At 47.4% G+C, this 17830-nt stretch overlaps 1 protein-coding gene across 5 annotated transcripts in view; it reads left to right on the forward strand.

Annotated features, from left to right (window-relative positions):
- SLC23A2 (solute carrier family 23 member 2) overlaps positions 1 to 17830 on the forward strand; it is a 136487-nt gene that overhangs the window by 75867 nt on the left and 42790 nt on the right. For all 5 annotated transcript variants that reach the window (XM_028118656.2, XM_028118659.2, XM_028118660.2 and 2 more), the window contains 3 exons: positions 3114 to 3212; positions 10555 to 10671; positions 12713 to 12870. In XM_028118656.2, coding sequence (XP_027974457.1) covers positions 3114 to 3212; positions 10555 to 10671; positions 12713 to 12870 — 374 coding nt within the window. The remainder of the gene's footprint in view (positions 1 to 3113; positions 3213 to 10554; positions 10672 to 12712; positions 12871 to 17830) is intronic.

Raw genomic sequence — 17830 nt, forward strand, 5'->3', positions numbered from 1 at the left:
AGAATTCCTGAGCCCGGCACCTGCTCCAGGTGGCGCTCCTTGGGCAGGTGTTGCGGGGGCAGGACTGCATCTCCATGGCCTGGGCACAGCAGGTCCTCAGACAGTTCGTCGAATAAATATTGAGCCTTTGCCTAGGCTGGGAAGCATTTGCATCTTATGGTACTTATTGTGAGTGTGTGTGTGGAATAAGTCCGGAAAGGCCTGGGGATTGATAAATCCTGCCCAGATCTCCTGTTTGGTGCCGGTATATGAATTCAAAAAAAATCACCGAGGTGAAATTCACACAAATGGTTAACAAAATTAACCATTTTAAAGTGAACGATTCAGAGACCTTTCACACATTCACGGTGTTGTGCACCCATCACCACTGCCTAATTCCAGAACCTTTTCATCCCCCTGAAGGAAGCCCCGTCCCCACGGAGAAGTTGTTCATCTGGCCATGAGTGCAGATGAAGGGGGTTTTTAGCCAGGATAGGACTTTGAATCAGATCTGGGTTTCTTTGATGACTTAGTAACTGAGCGTTGTTGTTGTAAGAGAGTTCATCCTGAGTGTGTGTAAGTCTTGGCGTCTCCATGGGCTGAGCACTGCTATGATAGGACTTGGAGTGTGGCTCTGACAGTAAGTTAGAGTTTCCTGTTGTGGACTTGAACTTGTCTGGGAAGGTGTATCTTGCTGGCAGCTGGTTTTATGGGCAAACAAATGCCCCAAACCTAGGTAGCTTGTGTAAAAACCCGTCTCGTGACTTAAGCGGTAGTTTTAGAAATAAATATTTGAAGTGCCATAAGAAAACGCTGCCCTGTAAAAATTATGTACTAGTTAGTGCAGATCTCTGGCATTCTTTAAAGTAGCCTCATACTTGGGTTATTAATCTGTATAAGAAGTTTAATTTTTCACTGCCTGATTTCTTCAACTGTTTAAAAAAGAAGGGATTGAAATGTCTTTGGACCTCCTCAATCTAAGCTATGCTGCTTATTAGATCTTTAGTCTTTATAATTTCTTCCCCATTATAAAAAGTTGTCCTCATTATAGGAAATTCCAAAATATATAAATGGAAAAAGGTGGAAACGGCCCCCCTGATTAAAGACAACCACGATTAATATTTTGGTGGACATCTTTTTTATTGTTCATTTAAAAAAGCAGCATACAAATAACACACAAATACATGCCGATTATAAAAGACCCCAATGTTAAAGAAGGATTGGGAGTAAAAAATGAAACGTGTGCCCATCATTACTCCTTGTCCGTAGGGTAGCCTTCCTGTTTTTGGTTTGGGGCCTTTCTGCGTCCTTTCCCAAGTGTTCAAGACAGAGAGGTTATTAGGATTTTTTTTTAAGCATAATTAGGATAATTCTAGGCTTACTGTTTTGTGACTTTTTTAAGAAACTGTATTTTTTGGAGTTCTTTCCTTGTCAGCACATTAGTATATTTTTTCTTTTTAATTCTTTTCAATAGCATTATTTTTGAAATGGATATATCTCACAATGTTCACCTTTATTTTTCCCCCATTGGTTGTAATGTCTTTTTTTTTTTTTTTTTTGGATGAACATTTAGGTTGTTTCCAGAGATTCAGCCTTTTAGATATCTGTCATCAGTCTTGAATGCACATACCATTTGCATGGATATTTCCGGAAGATAAGTTTCTATGAGTGCAATTGGTGGATCCAGAAAAATGCCTGTTCTGTTCTGGTGCTAAATTACCTTCCACAAAGGCCAGTCCACCAAGAATGTAGTCTCTCTGATAACTCCAGAGTAGCTTTCTCCCCACACCTTGGTCAACACTAGATTCATCTTTTGAAATATCCCCCTAATTTATGTTAAAACATGAAAAATTTTATTTCTATAATTTTAAATGAGGTTGGGCAGCTAATCATGTGTTTTAGATACTTAAATTTTTCCTGTGAGTTGTAGCCTCCTGTCATTTGCCCATTTCCTGTGAATTGTTTGATTGATTTGCAGGTATTCTTTACCAACTACTGATACCGACCTTTGTGGGCTATAGATGTTGCGCTCGACCATCTCTTACCCTGTCACTCATCTTTTACTTCTCTTTAGTATACTTTACAATACCAGATGCTAAACTTTTTATGTACTTTGTCTTTTTTCTCTGTATTTTATTTTTTATTTTATTTTTTAAGATTTTATTTATTTATTCATGAGAGACAGAAGCAGAGGGAGAAGCAGGCTCCCTGCTGAGCAGGGAGCCCGATGCGGGACGCGATCCCAGGACCCTGGGATCATGACCCGAGCCGAAGGCAGACGCCCAACCATCTGAGCCACCCAGGCGCCCCTTCTTCTCTGTATTTTAAAAATATAGTTGTGCTGCTATTCATGCATAGTTATTTTTCAGGATTAATTTTTCAAGATGGATTCCTAGAAATGGAGCCATTTGGCTACAAGAGTAAAAATATTTTAAGATTCTTGCTACAGGCTTCCAGGACCTAAGATGACTCCACGTGCCTCACCAGGGCAGGCATGAGGGGTGGTGATGAATTCTGGTCCTTCTACTTTGAGGGCCCAGAAGCTAGATTTTTGTCAGCAGGAAGAGCCCCCACACCTGTCCATCGCCATACGTTCTCTTCCGTGTGCGCCTGCGCCGGCAGGCTGGTTTACATAGTAACCACGGTGGGAAACGTCAGCACGTCAGCACGTCAGCACGTTAGGTGATCAGCAGTGCGTGAGTTGCTTCTCCGGGGACGCCACTTAGAATCGCCATCACGCGGTGACTTGGGAAGGGATCTTGACCAAGGCAGCTCAGGATGCTTCCCACCGCCCAGAGACAGCAGCTACGCCTCTCTTGGCCTCGGAGGGCGTTGCAGGCCCCGCTCCCCGGGCTTTCTGTGGGTGCTCCTTCCGGCCTCCGCCTGTGGGACCCGCGGGGCATTTCTCTCCCCCCATCAGAAACACACACGGTCGCTGAAGAGCGCAAACTTGTCCGGAGTTTCCTTGAAGAAAACTCGAAACTTGGCTGATTTGGTAGGCAAAAAACACACAGCTCGTGTCTTGTTATGAGCATTACAAAAGGCTTCTGAGGAGAATGTTTCCATTCCATTTTATGAAATGACAGCGGTGTGTGGTGAAGCAGCCTATATATAAATGAAGTGTTTCTCTGCAGGTGGTGATAAATGGAGGTGCCACGTCCAGCGGTGAACAGGACAATGAAGATACGGAGCTCATGGCAATCTACACGACAGAGAATGGCATCGCAGAAAAGGTACGCCCATGCCCCAGCCTCCTCCCTGTGTCCTAGGCCCGGGACAGGGTGTGGCTGTCCTTCTTGGGGGCTGGTCTCTACCCTTCCGAGTGGGTGTGTTCTCTTCATAATGGAAATAGAAGGGATGAGGAGGAGTGGAAGTGGCTTAATTGTTAATTGTCTTGATGGCAGTTAAGGTGAGACCCATATAGAAGTCCTTATTTTTAAAGGCCTCATCCAGGATGCTGAGGGAGGTGGTTCCGAGTGTGAGTCTGGACTCAGGGTCTGCGTGCTAATGTGACCCAGATCCCGAGGGAGGTACTTAAGCTCTCTGGGTATCAGGTGCCTCATCGCCAAAATGGGAATAAAAATGTCAGCATCTGTCTGTTCAGTTTGTTAGGATTAAATGAAATAGTAACATAGGTGGTTATTAGTATCAATCCTGGGGTGCCTGGGTGGCTCAGTTGGTTAAACGTCTGCCTTCAGCTCAAGTCATGATCCTGGAGCCCCGGGATCAAGTCCCACATCGGGCTCCCTGCTCGGCGGGGAGTCTCCTTCTCCCTCTGCCCCTCACCCCACTCTCGTGCTCTCTCTCTCACTCTCTCAAATAAATAAACAAAATCTTTAAAAAAAAAATCAGTATTGTGCCTGGTACAGACTCCATTGCGGTAAACGAGAATGAGAGAAGCCAGTGTAGACTGTGACAATGAACAGAGTGATGGAAATCACATGCTGAGGCGGGGAGGATCTTTTTTTTTTTTTTTTTTTTTTTTTGCCTCATCCCATCTCCTTGAGGTCAGTCTGTGTGACCCTATTCATGGAGGCCAGGAGAGGCCTGCCCAAAGAGGATCCAGATGTCTTGATTTCTTTTTTTACTTTGGGTCGGTCACTATGCTTAATACATGAAAAGTTTGTAGGTATTTCCAGATTGCACGGCAGCTCTAAGACTTCTCGATTTCATTTGAGTTTTGCTTTGTAGACTCTTATTTTTTTATTTTTTATATTTTTTAGAGAGAGAGAGGAGGGTGGGGCCGAGGGAGAGAGGATCTTAAGCAGGCTCCACGCCCAGTGCAGAGCCTGACTCGGGGTTCGATCCCACGACCCCGAGATCATAACCTGAGCTGAAATCAAGAGTCAGATGCGTAAAAGATTGAACCACCCAGGCCACCCCAATTTGGTAGACTTTTTAAAGCACATTTTTTATTTTCACTGTGAAAATTTACTAATTTAATCAGTTTCTATAATGAAGCATTATATTCTAGAACTGTATTGTACTTTTTTAAGGTAAGCTCTACACCTCCTGTGGGGCTTGAACTCACAACCCTGAGATCAAGAGGTGCTTACTCAACTGTCTGAGCCAGCCAGGTGCCCCTGGATTGTATTTTAGATAGTGTACACTTAATATCCTAGAAACAGACCACTAGAAAGTTGATACATGCAAATATGGTACCCACGTTGGGTATTAACACCCTAAGTTTACAGTGTAATCACTAAAACGATAAACAAGGAGATTATATTGGAATTCTGGAATAATCAAATTTTTGTGTCTGTGTAGTTTCTTTTTTCCATTTTTGGCTATCTTGACCAATACTGCTTTTTGGTCAAGCTATTATAAATTTTATGGAGGCTAATTAGATTCATGCTGCGATGTTAAAATTCCTGTGGTCTTGGATTCTAAGGTGCTCCTCAGAGTGCAGGAATTCAAGTAGGCGCTGTTGATATGTTGACCGATGGCTCCGTCAGCAGCTGAGACACAGCCCACAGAGCAGGATCTGGGCAGGGAGCCACCACCTGGCCTGCTTGGGTCTCAGCATCCAAGTGATACATCTTGCAGCAGAGTGCTTCTGAATTCACAGACTCATTAGGCTGTATCCAATTTTCGTGTGCTGGGCCCTTAATCAGAGTTTCCAGGGTATAGGCTGTCATGATTCTGGACTTCCTCCTCCATTATCCAGGAAATGATGGTCATCTTTTGAGATGAATAGCAAAGAGCGTTAACATTCAGGGCTTTTTAACATCTCTGACAGTACCTTCTACTGGTGCTAGTGAACTCTTGGCAGAAAAAAATGTCTAGCTCATTAATGCTAGCACATTTATGCTAGACATTTATTTGCCTGTTTGAAAGTCTTTTTCACTGTCTCAATTTTGCTACGTTAGTATTTCCTTGAATACTAGTGAGATAGGATATCTTCCTGCTTCGGTGGCCGTGCTTTTCTTACTGTATGAAATGACAGGTTTGGGGAGAACGGTTACCGTGTGTTGAATGGTGCTAATGGTCCAGACCTTGGGCTCTGTGATTCAAGCAACAGGTCACATTTAGCTCTCACCACAACCCGGTTAGAGAGGTGCTACCACTATTCCTGTTTTAGAGAAAAAGAAAATGAAATTTAGGTCCCCTGCTGTCTTGAATTTGTGCAAAGAAAACTTCAGAGGATGCTGCCCTTTGGGATCTTGCCTTTTTGAGGGCATGGAAAGGCTGTCTCTGAACACTTGATCGTGAATTAACTAACACTGGGACCTTGCAGGAGAGACAGGAGGAGTGGGGGCCAGAGAGATCACCCCATGTGATCGCCATATTCATGTTTGTTTTCCTAATTATAGTGAGCTATTAGTTGTCGTATATTCACTTACTTTATACAAGACTTGACTTCTGGTGTCTCTTAATACTCTTGAGCTCCTTACAGTAAGTGCTGGTTAATACGGTGTTAGCTACAAGATACCCATCTTGAAATGTGCTCAAAGAAATTTATTCCTGAAGGGACCAGAAGGATAATGCCTTGAATCACGAACCACGAATCTGTAAGATAGCATTGGGACCCACGCCCAATATGTTCTGAACTTGACCTCGGTATTACTGGGATTCTTCTATGAGGGATGTTGAAGGAATTGAACTTTGTTTATAGTGAGGGTATTTACCACAAGAATGAATTAACTACAAGTAAACGGTTTAGATATTCCCATTCAAATATCAGCATTTTGTTGCTTTACAGATTCCCCGCAAAATGTGTTTACAGGAGCATGTGAAGTGGTTGCAGTGGTATTGGGCAAATCACTATTAATCACAATTTCAGAAAGTCAGTTGTTTCTGGTAATTTCTAAAGAGTGACTCTATCCTTCTGGGAGGCCGTGTAGCATGGTGGCAAATGCAGCGTTTGTGGACAGCCTGTCTGTTCAACTCCTGGGCGACTCGCTCAGCCCTTCAGAGTCTCTACCTCCTCATCTCTAAAATGGGGTTATTACAACACGTAACTTCCCAGGGCCCTTGCACGGAGGACAGGGGAATGTAAAATAGCACAAGGTTTTTAGGAAGCAGAGATTGCCAAAATGTGAAAATAGTCACAAGTGAACTAGTTATAATGTGTACCTACTTGAATATCCCTCCCACCTGGCTTGGCACTGGGGTCTTTTGCTGCCCATTGTTTCAACAGCTGTGCAGTTGCAACTGTCACCAAGTTTGTTAAATAGAAGATAAACTTACTTTCATAATGTTGAGATTTATTTTGAAAGTTAAAGACCTTTTTAAACTTTCAGTCCTTATGGATTCTCTTTAAAATTAAGGTACCGGCAGTTCTTGAAAAAGGAAGTTCCCTTGGAACAGATTAGATAAGAATACAGCACTGGTAATTTTTGAAGCTGGAGCGAGAAGGGGTGGGCATTCCATATTTCCAACCTTTGTATATGAAAGCTGTCTTGAATTCTGTCTTTTTTTTTGTTTCAGTCTGTTCTTTCGGTTTCCTTATTTGAGGGCTCCAATGAGACATATTTTGGATCTCCTTTGCCTGCCTTCTCCAGCTGTCATTTCTCTCTAATCTTTTTTTCTCTTACATTGTTTTTTTTTTTTTTTAAGATTTTATTTATTTATTTGACAGAGAGAGACACAGCGAGAGAGGGAACACAAGCGGGGGGGGGGTGGGAGAGGGAGAAACAGGCTTCCCGCTGAGCAGGGAGTCCGATGTGGGGCTCGATCCCAGGACCCTGAGATCATGACCTGAGCTGAAGGCAGACACCTAATGACGGAGCCACCCAGGCGACCCTCTCTTACATTGTTTGATTTCTTTTTTTTCTCACTTCAGCCAGTGCCCCTTACTCTGTTATTCATGTCTGTTTTCTCTTGTACTCTTACCACTTCCACTTTTTATTCCTTTTTTAAAAAAAATTCTGTCCAGATTCTGTCAACATGTTTTATTTCTCTTTGTTCTTAAATTTGTTTTAAGGTCTTTTTAAAAAAAAAAATATTTGAGAGAGACAGAGACAGCGAGAGAAAGCACAAGCGGAAGGGGGTGCAGAGAAGCAGGCTCCCCACTGAGGAGGGAGCCTGATGCGGGACTCGATCCCAGGACCCCGGGATCATGACCTCAGCTGAAGGCAGACGCTTAACCGACTGAGCCACCCAGGTGCCCTAAGGTCTTTCTTAATACAGTTGATTGTTATTGAGTTTTCCAAAATATCCGAGTCTGAGCAACATTGGTGGTATCATGGCTGCCTTCCAAAATATCTGAATAGGGGCGCCTGGGTGGCTCAGTTGGTTAAGAGACTGCCTTCGGCTCAGGTCATGATCCTGGAGTCCTGGGATCGAGTCCCGCATCGGTCTCCGTGCTCGGCAGGGAGTCTACTTCTCCCTCTGACCCTCTTCCCTCCCATGCTCTCTCTCTCTCATTCTCTCTCTCTTAAATAAATAAAGTCTTTTTAAAAAAAAACAAAAACAAAATATCTGAATAGGTTTTCATTAATTAATTGAGTACTTGGTGGGTCTTTGTAATTTGCAAACATATCCTTCAGTTCTTGGAAATTTTTTTATTTCTTCAATTCCTATATTATGTTTTCCTTGTTCTATTCTGACTTTTAAAATCTTATTATTTCTTTTTTTGAAGATTTCTTTTTTATTTTTAAAGATTTTATTTATTCATGAGAGAGAGAGAGAGGCAGAGGGAGAAGCAGGCTCCCCGCCGAGCAGGGAGTCCGATGCGGGACTCGATCCCAGGATCCTGGGATCATGACCTGAGCTGAAGGCAGATGCTTAACCAACTGAGCCACCCAGGCATCCCTGAAGATTCATTTATTTAAGAGAGAGAGTATGTGTGAGTGGAGGGGGCAGAGGGAGAGGGAGAGAGAATCTCAAGCAGATTTGGTGCTAAGCCTGAAGCCCAGTGTGGAGCAGATCCCACAACCCATGAGATCGTGACCTGAACTTGAAACCAAGAGTTGGACACTCAACTGACTGAGCCACCCAGGTGCCCCTAGACACACTTTTTTTTTTTTTTAAGATTTTATTTATTTATTTGACAGAGACAGTGAGAGAGGGAACACAAGCAGAGGGGGAGTGGGAGAGGGAGAAGCAGGCCTCCCACTGAGCAGGGAGCCCGAGGCAGGACTCGATCCCAAGACCCTGGGATCATGACCTGAGCCGAAGGCAAACGCTTAACGACTGAGCCACCCAGGCGCCCCACCTAGACACACTCTTTTTTTTTTTTCCCTAGACACACTTTTTTTTTTTTTAAGATTTTTTTAATTTTATTTGACAGACACAGCGAGAGAAGGAGCTTAAGCAGGGGGAGTGGGAGAGGGAGAAGCAGGCTTCCCACTGAGCAGAGAGCCCGATGCAGGGCTCTATCCCAGGATCCTGGGATCATGACCTGAGCCGAAGGCAAACGCTTAACGACTGAGCCACCCAGGAGCTCCCCTAGACACACTCTTAAGAGCAGGATATTCCGTAGGGCACCTGGGTGGCTCAGTCAGCTGACCATCTGACTCTTGGTTTCCGTTCAGGTCATGATCTCAGGGTCCTGTGGTCGAGCACCGCGTCGGGTTCCACTCCATGCTCTCCCTCCCCCCTGCGCTCTTCCCTGCTTGCTTGCTCTCTTTTCCCCTTCCTATTTCTCTCAAATAAACAAATTTAAAAAATCTTTAAAAAAAAAAAAAAAAAGGCTATTCCAAAGATTCTTAGGTTGTCTCCCAATTGCCAGGCAAAGACCAAGACATTTTTTGAAATGTGTGGGGGCTTGGACAGCCCAGGCCTGCTGAGCTAATCCTTTCCTGCACATTAGCATATACCACACTTTTCACACATATGTGCTTTCTCTACCACCCCCACCAACAGATTTTTAAAAGGCATATGCAATCCATTTTAACTCTGAATGCAAATCTGCCAATATCCGTTATTTAGAATGGAAGAAAAAATTCTCTGAAAGGTCACCCTCAGTTCTTGTTTGGATTAGCTCAAATGTCAACTTATATCAGACATTTATTTACCTTTAGGCTTTGAAAGGTGAGGCTGAATTGTACCATTTCTTTTGTTCAAGGGTATTTGGCCCCCCAAATCCCCGTCTGCCTCTGCACGGGAAGTCAATTGACAAACGGAGTCAGTGTCTTTCTGTGGACCATATCCATGGACAAGAGGGCAAAAGTGGGGCTAGATACAGTCAGAAGGTCATCATCCTTTTTTGTGGAACATCTTTGACTTTTGTTTCCTGTTAGGCGCTTTTTTAAGTTACGAAAGACTTAAAAAAAAAAAAATGCCCATCTCGGATTCTAAGAAATTGTTCATAGAGTTTTAGAACCCAGAGCAGTTTTGAGGATACGTGGGAGAACGTGAGGTTACCTTGAGTTTTCTATTTAGCTGAGAAGTAATGCAGACATTGACTACACTATAATCTAAAATGCCCAGTCTTTGTGAAGATTTTGGCTCAAAAAGCGTGCAACACTTAATATTTTTAAAAGTCTGTAGTAATGGTGGGGGGAGGGAAGAGAAGGGAGGAAAAAAAACCCCACTGGTCCCCTAAACTACAAATATATCTTTAGTCTGCTCTTAAACAAAATTGGAATCCTCCTATCTGTGTCCTTTTGAATTTTGCTCTTTTCACTCACCATGTGTCTGAGCAGAAGTGTTTTGATAGGAAGGTGTAGGACTTTTTTTTTTAAAGTACAAAGATCTTTCTCCTTGCAGAGATGAGGTAAAGTAGAAGGGGCAGATTAGTGCTCTCTCTTTGAAAGTGGTTAGCATTTTGTAATGCTTTTTCCTTTGGGGCACCACTCAAGGACTGTTCATGCCAAGGTATCACTTTGTGGGCTCAACCTGGAAGCATCCCTCCCTACATAGGGGGTCCCCAGGCATGGAGAGAAACTGAGCAAGCTGGGTGCTCTTGGGGATGAGTCAGTGATAAGGGTTACTGAGCCCCCAAACTCGACAGATTGTCTCACTGAGTGTGTTGAGCATTACATCAAAGGCAGCCAAGGCTTATTTTTGCAAGAGAGTGGCCACCACTTTTATAAAGTTGTTTTTCCGTAACAGTGGCCTATATCGAGTGGAGTTCATTATCGGTTCTCGCTTTTATTAAACAGTTCCTTTTCTCCCTGTCACTCACAGAGCTCTCTTGCCGAAACCTTGGATAGCACTGGCAGTCTAGACCCCCAGAGGTCGGACATGATTTATACCATAGAAGACGTCCCCCCCTGGTACCTGTGCATATTTCTGGGGTTACAGGTAAGATGGTTCCCACAGGATGTAACTGCCAGCAGACGTTTGATTTGTCTGTCTGGAGTTATTAAAAATTCAATTTTGATTTTTATTTATGGACAACTTTAAATTACTCTTTTAAGAATGGTGACTGGGACTCATCAGCATCCATTTCATAGTAGTAAAAGGAAGACAAGAACAGGAGGAAGAGGTTGACCCAGGCACGGAGGAAGGAAAATGCCCAAGGAATGAATAAGATGAGTGATGTGGCAGGAAGGAGGAAGGACCGTGGAGATAAAGAAAGAGGGGAGAATGCAGGGAGGGAGGGGAGAGAAGTTTTGATCTTCATTCCTAGTCATGCAGTCCAGTCGTGGTCAGTTCTGCCACGAAACATGAGAGACACCTAGAAGTGCCCTGTCGGCCGGGACGTACATGGGAGGTTCCGGTGTTCTCTATACGGGAAGGGAGACGGTGCTGCGGTAGAAGCTTCGTCTGCCACGGATTGCTGTGGGAGCACAGTGGGCAAGCCACCAGACAAGGGGGGACCAGGCGGGAGGTGACCCAGGCTGACGCAGGGCTTCTGCATCTTGGGTATTTTTCTCCCCTCTCTCAGTACCCCTTCCCCTCTTAGGGATTAGAGGGGGGACTTTGGAGAAGGGCCTAAGTCAGGAGGCCCTATCCCCCCTGGCCTGTATCTGCCTTGGTGGTTTTAGCCCAGACTCTCTTCTGAGGTTTCACTTTCCTTTCTTCCTTTCTCAAGTTTAAATGAGCTGTTCAACCTGAGGTATTTCAAATGCTGAGAAAATTGGTCCCATTGCCCAGACAGGTGTAGTCACTTAGAGGTGGGGCTGTCCCTACAGACACCTGATGCTTTGGTCCGGTTCCCAGCACTCTCCGCACCCCTGCCCCCACCTCCCACACAGGCATCAAAGTACTTGGTCACCTGGACTGAAAAGTGTCTAGTAAAGGAAGAGTCACAGCTGAAGGAGCTAAGTGGTCTTTAGCTTGGGCTGAGTATCCTGAATCAGGTTCAGGAAACTCACTTTTGGAAATGTTTATATTACAGATGTCTCTAGAAGAAGTATTCCCTGGTCAGATAGGATCAGGAAACCCTGTGTGTGTCTTGCCTTTCTTGACGATCCGCAGTGCTCTTCAGCTTGTGAGCAGCTCTGCGAAGTCCTGAGCAGGAACGTTCTGTTCCCCGCCTGGAACACCTAATAGTGTTGTAGAGTGGAGCATCAGGCTGTAGGCAACCCATTTTGGCAAACATAAGCAGAGACGGGAAACTGGGGAAGGAAAGTAGGGAGTTTGCAGAACAGAAGTGGGACCTGAACAGACAGACCTCTGGGAGGAAGAGATGTGAGCAGTGAGCACCAGGAATGTCCTGCCAGGGGCCCAAAGAGTGGGGGCTGGGCCCGAAAGGAGGAGGAGGAGTGGGGGATGGGCACTTTCTGGAGGATTCCCATAGCTCCCACACACCCATAACCCTTCCCTGATGGTAGTCAAACAATGCTAGACCCTAGAAAAAGATGGGAAACACCCTGTGCATTGAAACTTGTGTAATCTTAATCCACAGGCCGGAGAGAATTAAAAAAAATAAAAATAAAAAAGGCAGACTGATTATCTTAAGAATATAGATGTAGAATGCCACATAAAATATTGGCAAATCACATCCCAGAAGACAAATCTAGCATGACTAACGAGGGTTTCAAGAATGGTCCCATGCAGCACAGTTCATGTCAACAGATGAGAGAAAAAAGATCTCAGATTTTAGCAATTGATGCTAAAAAAGCATTTGAGCAAAGCAGATATTCCCAGTCAGAGTTACGTAAATAAAACCTCACCTGTGCAGTCCTGGACTCAGGTAAACCGTAAGACAGAATGGGGAAACGCTGAAGAAGAAAGAGGATTTGGCACAGGTTAGGCAGAGGTGTTCTGTACCCAGAACACCAGAGATTCTTCCCCGGGGGCCATTTTTATAGAACAACATTGGGCTCAGTTCGGATGGGATCAGACAGAAACACGAGGAAGCTTTGCTGTCTCCCCGACCACCTCCTGTCGTCCACAGCACTACCTGACCTGTTTCAGTGGCACCATCGCTGTGCCCTTTCTGCTGGCCGATGCTATGTGTGTGGGGTACGACCAGTGGGCCACCAGCCAGCTCATCGGGACCATTTTCTTCTGCGTGGGAATCACAACCTTGCTGCAGACAACGTTTGGATGCAGGTGAGATTGGGGTGCTGAAGCCCCCTGAGGCATGGAGCAAGGCCTCTCTCCCCCAGGGCTGCTTGGGAGGACTGGCTGGTGCTGGCAGGGCGTGGGGCGTCCTAGTGGCCGTGGCCCATCCCCACCCCCGTGTTTCTTTTCTTGGTGGAGGGCTCTGCCCTGGGCGAGCTGGCGACTCCGACTCACTCTGCGCTCCTTCCAGGTCCCCGGCGGGCGGGTCTCGTTCTCTCCAGGACCCCCTTCCACCTCGCTTCCTTTAGTTCAGACCTGACCGCTCCGCCTGGGCCCACTGGGTTTCCCCGCCTTCAGGGCTGGTCTGCTCTCTACTCTGTCGCCCCAGCCGTCTTGCTCACCTTGCGTCTTCCTCCGTGCTGCCAGGCTGCAGCCCCACTCCATGTGTAAAATCTGACTGTGCCCACCCTGAGGCTTCTCCCTTGCTGTCTGTCCCGCCGCCCCCGCCCCCCTCCCCCCCCCCCCCCCCGCCCGCCTCTGAGCCCTGCACTCGCCCTGGGCTGAACTCCTGCCCGAGCCCGCTGGTTCACCCTCCTGTGCTTGTGCTCCCCAGCAGCCAGTAAACCCTGCTCATCCGCCCGGCTTGCCCCTCCCCCTCTGGGAAGCATCCCTGTCTCCCCAAGGCTCCCGTCGTTGGGCTCCGTTGAATCCCCACACATGCATCTTGTGTACCGTCTTCCGATGTGGCTCTTAGTCCACTTTGTCCTTTTTTGTTTTTGTGTCTTTTCCCACTGGATTGTGCTCCCCTCATTGGTGCCAGGGCTCTGGCTGGTTCACCTTGCATCCCCAGCCCCCAGCTTAAATGGGTGTGGAGCTGGCACAGGAAGGAAGAGAACCGTCCTTGCCTGCCTCCTCCTGCAGGCCGCTCGTTCCTCTCCTCTCTCCTCTTCCACCCTCATCACATTACAGCCTCCTCCTTTGCCCCTGGCTCCACTCACAGCGGGGAGCCTGCTGAGGCTGGACCCTCTCTTCCCAGCGGAAGGGCAGCAGAGTACACTTGGGAGTTCTGTTCTCTGCCCCGTTAGAGACAGCCTGAGGAGGGCTTTGCCTTCCCTGCCGGGGGCGGGGGGGACACAACGACAAGAGGGAAAAGCTACAGAAGGTAGCTTGAGAATCATGGGCTGTATTCTGAAGAGTCAGAATCCTCAGGCCCTCAAGAGGGTTGCCCTTACTTGGGGACAGGAGAAATACGGGAAGGGCTGTGAGCAGTGTTAAAGTGTTCGGCTTTGCCGTGCAGGCGACGTCCTGGGAAGGGATAGGGCAGCTCCCTGGCAGGTCTGCCAGTGGATGGAAGGCTGTGGGGGCTACCCAGCTCTTGGAGTTGTCCAAACCTAGCCCCTGCAGGACTGCCTGCAGCCACCATTCTGAGCACCTCCCTTACCCCAGAGGGACCATCTCCATAGAGGATCTGTTTGGGGGGGGGGGGCAGGGTGTCATTGACCTGCGACGGGGAGGGGATGTGTTCTGGGCATTCCAAGGAGCGCTTGAGATATTTTCTTAGAGCCAGGTAGATAAATTTGGCTGGGAACATCTTTCAGTCTTTGATAAAGCATTCAAGGTTCTGCATTTCAAGTCCAGAGTGTATTAAAAAGCTTTTGTTGACTCGGAGCCTTACCTTGTACACAGGCCACTGGTTCTCTGGGGAGTTGGGGTGGGGGGGGATTGTTCTTTTCTGAACAGCTGACTCATTGGGGAACTCGTAGCACAAACCATCTGTATATTGGGCAGTGCTTATGGTTGAGAATTGCTGGTTGATCGGAAAAGCAGAGGGAATGCATGTCTTTATTGTGGTAAAATATTCAGTGTGCAGCTATGCCCTGGTCTTATGCCAAGGAGGCTAGTCCTGACTGACAGTTGAGCCTGGCAGCAGCAGGCACAGTAGCCTGCTGGTGACGTAGAGGGGAGGGTGGGGGCCTTTGGGTGAGAACTCTCAGTTATGGAAGGGCACCCATTCAGGACCGCCTTGCCCATTCTCGGGGCACAAGAGACCTAAACAGAACAGCTTGGGTCTGTGCACCCTCACCCCCGCTCCCAGCAGTTGAGCCGAGAAAGAACAGGAGAGGGCTTTGAAACACCTGCTGGCATCGCTTGGGGACCCAACATGCAGAGCTGCAGTGTGTATGCGCGGGCAGACATGCAATACGAGGGCATGTCTGCATGCTGTGCCCAAGGGGCTTGGTGAGTGTAGCTTTCTTTGCTCTGTTTCACGGGGGGGGGGGGGGACCGGGGGGAGGTGTCAGGAAAGCCCCACCCATGTCCCTGGGTGGTGTGAGAAACTGTGGGTCCCATCCTCACTGCAGTGTGGCCGTGTGCTTAGCTGTAAATTGGGAGGTGGGTGTCACGTCTGCCAACCACGTTAGTGAATTTGTGCTGCTGAGGCAGGATGATGTGTGTTGAGGGGCTTTGGTGTGGTTTTGTCTTGGGATATGGGTTTCCTATGGCGGTCACAGTGTGCGCTGGTGTCCATACTCTTAACCTGGGAAAAGAAGAGAAAAGTACTGACCTGTTCCACAGATCCGCAATGAACAGTTCGTGTATGAGTTACTGGGTGACTGGACCCAGTAATGGAGGTTGTTGAGGTGAGCATGTGCTGTGAAGCATGGGGGGCAGCCACCTGCACCTTTGGGGATTTGCAGTGATGTCCCAGGGATTTGAAGGGAGAGTTCTGGGGGAGGTGACAGCATGTGAGATGGGTCTTAAAGACTCAGTGGGCTCCTGGTCCAGGAGGGTTGAAGGAGCATTTTCCATCGTGGGAAGGGCAGGGGCAAAGGCAGGAAGTCAGCCTGGTGAGGTTCCCCCCACCCCCACCCCTTGACCAGAGGCCGGGTTGTGGGCCAGTCTCTGATGCATGGGCGTTATCAGCGGGGCAAGGGAACTTGCTGGGGCTCCATTGGCAGGGCACATGCCTACGGGGCTGTGTCTCGAAAGACATTACTTGGGTGCAGTGTGGAGGGGGTGATGGGCCAGATTCAGGGCATCAGGGATATCCAAGAGAAAGGCAGTGGGGATCCATGCAAGGATTCTGGAGGGGAAATAGGAAGGAGAATATTAGGGTCCTTCCGTGGGATGAGGTAGCTAGCCAGGGGGCAGCCGGGAGAGACAGAGACAGAGTGTGTGTGTGTGGGGGGGGCATTGAATGATGAGTTCAGCTGTAGCCTGCGTTCTGGGGGTCCGTTCTTGCTTTTGATCCTAAAATGGAAAGAAAAACACGGGTGTGTCTTGTGCGTCTTGATTAAAGAATATGACTGAATGAATTTGAGCAGCTGCCTTTGGGCCTGGGGAGAGTTGGGGGACCATCCCACCCCATGATGTCACTCCCTTGGGTTCCTGGCCCTCCTTGTACTGGGTTAACTCTTGCTCTCCTTCTCTGTGCTGACAGCACTTTTTTCTTGTCTGGGATCCTTGCCTCTAGTGCTGTGGATTCCAACTCTGCAAAGCCTTAAGCTGTTATTGATACATTCTTTTCAGTGATGGATTGTTCACTGTATATTTGAGGGTCTGCTGAGCACAGGTGAACTGAGATGGTGAGGTGGGTGAGGGGCGTTTCCCCCTCCCTGCCTGGCTGGTCACCATCTCTAGGGTGTGTTTGCTGCACCTCTGTGTTCGAGTGTCCCATCTCCCTGCGTCCTCTGCATCTCCCCCCCGCTTCACCCTTTCCACTGGAGCTCTGACTTGTCTCATCCCCACTCTTCCCCTCCTTCCACTGGGCCCCAGGGGCCAGGTCTCCCCTCTCCAGTGGAACCACCTCCTATGCCCTTGGCCCGTTTCTTGTCGGTTGAGTGAGAGAAGAGCAGAAATCCCAAGAGTGGCCAGATACCCCACTGCCTCCCCTCCACACCCCCTCCTCCAGTATTTCCAGCAAGCAAGGTGGGTGGTCACATCTCAGCGTGAGGAGCCGGCCATGGTACTTGGACACCTGGCTCCTACTCAGGATGGGGTGGAGGGTGAGCATCCTAGGGTCTGTTCCAGAGGCTCCCCAAGGTGATGCTGCCAGAGCTGGCCGCTTCGCCGGTGCTGGCTCAGATAGAGTTGGGATGCACGTGTCAGGTGTTTAATGTGTATGGTTAATTTGGCAGTGCAGTGATGTTGCTTTAATGGATAAATAAACAGTAAAAGTGAAATATTACTGTTTTAAGGAAAACTAACTTAGGATTGCAACTAGTAAAGGTAATTGATGTATTTAAAAAAAATCAAGTTGTTAGATATTTTAATGATGAACTGTAATCCTGTGGGCAGTCAGAACCTACAGTACTCAGTGTAAGCATTAGCTGAAGGCATGTGGCAAATAACGGTTTCTTTTCCCTTCACACATGGGGGAGTGCAGCGAGCACAGGAAGTTAGTTGGACTCAGCCCTCTGATCTTGGGCAGATGACCTTCCCAGCTCTGTTTCCTTTTGTGAAAATGAGAGGCGGCTCTTCTGAAGGTGACCTGTACATGACATTTTGCCATTATTGTGCAAATAGATTATTACAAGCCTCCTAAAGTCCCTCTGAGGTGTTGTGGATTATGAGTCCTATGAAAGATCTTTTAGTTCTGCTGGATGCTAATGTGGACCCTCATTATAGGCTGTGAATGATCATCTTAACAGACTTGTGTATTTACTTCCCGATCATGACAGGATCAAAGAAATAGATAAAGCAGTTGAGGCAGCAGGGATGGCCAGAGTGGGACAGTGCAGGCGTGGGGTGGGGGGAGGCGGGGGTGCTGATGGAGTCGGGAGCGGGGTGTATTCCCAGTGTCCCAGCTGTAAGGATCGTAGATGGCCTGTGCATGTGTGTGTTTGCAGTTTAGTGCCCATTTCCTTAGGCTTAGAGCAGAAGGAAGAGTTTCATGTTCAGCTTTCATGATTTCTAGGACCTATTGTCAGACCATGTGGTGTCTGAGTTCTGTACATGTCTTTGCCTATTCTCCCCACATGCGCTGAGTACCCTGTGCTCCATTGCACTG

Source organism: Eumetopias jubatus, unplaced genomic scaffold (assembly GCF_037043125.1).
Source record: "Eumetopias jubatus isolate StellerSeaLion01/CBP00866 unplaced genomic scaffold, mEumJub1_p1.0 scaffold_9, whole genome shotgun sequence".
In the NCBI taxonomy this organism is placed as follows: domain Eukaryota; kingdom Metazoa; phylum Chordata; class Mammalia; order Carnivora; family Otariidae; genus Eumetopias; species Eumetopias jubatus.